Source organism: Micromys minutus (assembly GCF_963924665.1).
Source record: "Micromys minutus genome assembly, chromosome: 7".
Taxonomy (NCBI): domain Eukaryota; kingdom Metazoa; phylum Chordata; class Mammalia; order Rodentia; family Muridae; genus Micromys; species Micromys minutus.
Genome location: NC_137976.1, coordinates 74,126,857 through 74,130,888, shown reverse-complemented (window position 1 = coordinate 74,130,888; position 4,032 = coordinate 74,126,857). Strand labels below are relative to the sequence as shown.

The following is a 4,032-nucleotide window of genomic DNA, read 5'->3' as shown; positions in this document are numbered from 1 at the left end:
CGCTATTCAACTGTAAGATAACATTTGAAATGTGAGACTGTGGTTTTTAATAAAGTGTTTGGTGTTCCATCTCCTGTGTCTGTGATCTTAGATTGGTACTAATAAGTACTCCGAGCCTTCTTGGGATTCAGGGAAACCTTGTTCCTATGTCTTGTAATCCTCAGTGCCACACAGGAGGCATAGAGACTTCTCTGTTCAACCCTAGGACAAGGTCCCCCCACCTGCTCTCTGGCAGAGACTGGGCCCTTCAGTATCTGCACAACCCGCACCTGTGATGGCCCGGACTCTGCCTGCCTGACTGTAACATCACCGTTTTGGCCATCCTTCCACTATGGCCTTCAGCTTGCCAGAAAGGACTCTTCAGAAGCTTTGTCTCTGCAAGCGCAGAGGTCACGGTGCTTTGCAAATGAGAAAGTATCAGGGGGAACGCCTCAGACCAAGGAGGGCTAACTGCTGAGTAGGGTCTGACTAGAAACAATGTCCCCAGACTCTGTCAACATGACTCACACCCCACTCAGAATATTTCAGCTGTAGTGGGATTCTGGCCTCTGACACCTTCAGTGGGTGTCTTAGAATGTCGTTGTCCCTGCAGCAGGTACGTTCAGAGAGGTTGGATGGTGAAGAGGGGCTGATTACTGCCTGGGGACACTGGGTACTGGAAAAGTAGACATGGTTGAAAGAGATGCCCACATCTGAGCTTCTAAGGAAGGCAGGACGGCACAGAGCCCTAGGAGTTGTTCACAAAGGTTTCTCCACTCCCCCCCCCCCCATTTTGTTGTAGAGTTGTTTTTTGAGACAGTATCTCATTGTGTAGCCTAAGCCGTCTCCCTGTTCCAAGTACTAATGGTTTTCAGTCAGTGGTGAGAAGCCCAAGCTACCCTTCAGGAGATTGGGAGTATGGCTGGTGGGAGCTGGGTAGGAACTGACTTCTCCATGGACCACTGCAGTGCCACCAGCTAGCTAACATAGCCACCTGGCCATTTGGAAGAACTCAGAGCACGCAGCTGCCTTCCTATACTCCACTTGGTAAAGACCTCTAGGAAGGGTGGACCATACACTGGCCCGCTAGGGCACAGGGCCAGATCTAGGATCACATGTTCCCAAGCTTAGGGCTGCCCTTGATCCCCCCTCACACGCACCTGTTTATCTTGATTCAGTGAGGTCTTCCACTGAGGCTGTCTCATTGGAGCCTAAGCAGCCACCGGAAAGTCAGCTTCCCTGTAAGTTCTACCCTTGCCTTCTCTGTCCCCAATTCCAGAATCTGTCTGAGTCTCTCTAAGCTCAAATCTTTAGGTTTTAGCCCCCTTCTCCACCCTGAGGCACCCAGCAAGACCTGAAAGGCTTTTCCTGGATATGATCCAACAGACTTTGAGGCCAGGATTGGTGGCAGATGCTTCCTGCTGGCTGGGCTTTGTGTGCCTCGTTGCAGCCCCTCCCCCATTCGCTATATATTCCTGTTTCTGGCCTTTTAGCAAAAGGTAAAGTTGCCCTAATAGAAACAATAAGTTTTCTTTGGCTGTTGGCTTACTTGTTTTGCCCTCCTGGGATCTTTTCCCAAGTCCTGGACCTTTTCCCTCAGGATAGTAACACCCGAGATTGTCTGTAGTTGTTAACATAGGTGCATTACCAGCAGAGTGGACATAAACCCTAGGCCCCATTTATGGTCACAGGAGCCAGAGGAGCTGGGACAAAGGGCTCGAGTCGGGCCCAGGTACCCTGGGCAAATGCCTCTTCCGTAGCAACTGTTCTGTACTGCAGACAGCTGAAGACGGTTCCCATACATCCCTCATGCACCGTGGCTCCCACACGACGGAAGTGCCTGGTCTGGCCGTGTGCATTTTGTAAGTGGTCACTTGTCACACAGAGCTGAGCAAGCACTGGGCGGAAAAGTGTTGGACGCCAGCAACCTAGCTACCTGCCCTCAGCACTTCCTACCCAAGTCCCCATTCCCGCGATGTGAGGTTCCAGCTGGGGTCTGCCTCCCTTCCTGTATCCCAGCGTGACTCCAGCACTTGGAAATGGACCTCCCGCCCAGATTCTTGGCTTCCTGCAAGTGTAACTGCATCTCCCAGTTGAAAACCGGGAAGATCCCTGCGGGGAGCCTTTGGAGAGGGGGTGGATGACTGGATGAATGGGGTGCTGAGCACAAGGAGTGGCTGGACAGAGGACAGGACGCAGTTGAAAGTGTTCAAACCATTTACTAAAGCAAATTCTTGCCCGACCCACCCCCCAAATCCCAAGCTTCCAGGAGGAAGGCAACCCCTCTAAGGCTCCGGTACCTACAGGCCTTGGGGAACTGCTGGAGTGAGACCAGGTCCAGGCCAAGTCCTTTGGTTCGGTAGGTTCCTCTCCACTAACAAGGAAAATGCCTTTTAACGCGGCCCTCTGGCAGCCCCAGGGTTTCTCCAGCTGCCCTTTCAGGTCAGCAGGTGCCACTGGACATTAAGGCTCCCTAGGATCTCGGTAGGAACTGTTAGCGGCAGTCCGGTGCGTACTTCACCGATGAAATCTGAGAGTTCCACCCACGTCGTGGTCGTGGCCAACTGCGCACACAAGAAAGGTCGGTCAAGTCCTCCCAAGTGCCTGTAGTCTGTGCTGAGCAGGGCCTGGCTAGTGTCAGTCAACGGACCCTCTGGGAGCGGGCAAGTCTGACCCGAGCCCAGCCTGACTTGCCTCGGAGTCTGCGCTGCGCAACCCAGTGGTGGTCATCATCCACACGCGGCTACCGGCATCGGTCTTTCCGATCCCGGGCTTAGCTGCGGGAAGAGCCCGCATGCCTCCCGCCCTTAGACGTAGTTCTTCTTGTCGTAATCGCCGTTGGCCGTGGGCCGCCTTGGTGCCGAGTACTTGACTGGGAAACTGAACTCTGGACGCCCGGAGCAGACCCAGGCGCCACAGCACACGAGGCCGCCGCCGCACATGAGCAGCGCGGAGGCCGCCCAGCCGATGTACAGCGCCGCGCCCAGCTCGTACTTCTGAGACACCGGCACCGTCGGATCATAGAACTCGCGGACCACTATGTTGGCGAACCAGCAGAGCGGCACGAGCGCCAGCAGCCCACACAGCGCATAAAGAGCTCCTCCCGTGAGTGCCACCCGTGCCTTGACTGGGCCCGGGGCCACGCAGGTGGTGCACTGAGCGCCGGTCAAGGTAACAAAGAGTGCCACCAGCGCCAGCAGCACAGCGCCCACGGTGAGTGCTCGAGCTGCCTGCACCTCCGCACTCAGTGCCAGCACAGACTCGTACACCTTGCACTGCATGTGCCCGGTGCTCTGCACCACGCACGACATCCACAGCCCCTTCCAAGTCGTCTGCGCCGTCACGATATTGTGGTCCAGGAAGGCAGTCACCTGCCACATGGGTAACCCACACGCCAGGATCAAGCCCACCCAGCCTACCAGACACAGCACCAGACCCAGAATTTCCAACGCTGCAGACCCCATGGCTAAAGACCGAATGCTCACCCGACGGCCCCTGGGGCCTCCGGGTGCGCTCTGCGCTGCGTGGGGTGAGTTCGGAGCTGATTCTGGTGCCTCCGCTCCGGAGAGTCCTGCAGTGGAGCACAAAAGAGGTTTCAACTATACCAACTCGGTTCTAAAGTCGTTCGTCTGGGATGTCTTATTTGAAGTCTCGGGGGGCGGACTCTGCCCCCAGGGTGCGGCCCCCAGAGCTAGACCAGCCAATCCATGAGTAGACCTTGGGCCCACAGCCAATCGCGGACCCCCTAACAACTACAGTTACTGAAACCACAGTTCAGTCTAGTCTTGCTCACCCGAACCGCTCCCCGCAGAGCTGTGGTGTGAGACCTCACCAGTTTCTGTCCTAGTCCGGGCTGATTTTAAAGGAATCACAGGCAGGCGATCTGTGTGCCCAAGTCTCACCATGCTAACAGCATTACTTCTCACCTACACCCATCAGTTCCATCAACTACATCCCAGATCATCCCAACGCCTCTCTGCAGACGCCAGCTGTGGAGGTTCTCTGCGCCCCAGGGCACAGGTGAAACAAACCTCTAGACCGTTTGTCCCTTGG

General features: G+C 55.7%; 1 protein-coding gene across 1 annotated transcript; it reads right to left on the bottom strand.

The window, feature by feature from the left end:
- Nucleotides 1–2,217: 2,217 nt before the first annotated feature.
- Nucleotides 2,218–3,727, bottom strand: CLDN5 (claudin 5). Its single transcript, XM_080919411.1, has one exon. It carries the CDS (start codon nucleotides 3,441–3,443, stop codon nucleotides 2,787–2,789), a length of 657 nt encoding a protein of 218 aa, XP_080775537.1. The 5' UTR covers nucleotides 3,444–3,727; the 3' UTR covers nucleotides 2,218–2,786.
- Nucleotides 3,728–4,032: the final 305 nt, after the last annotated feature.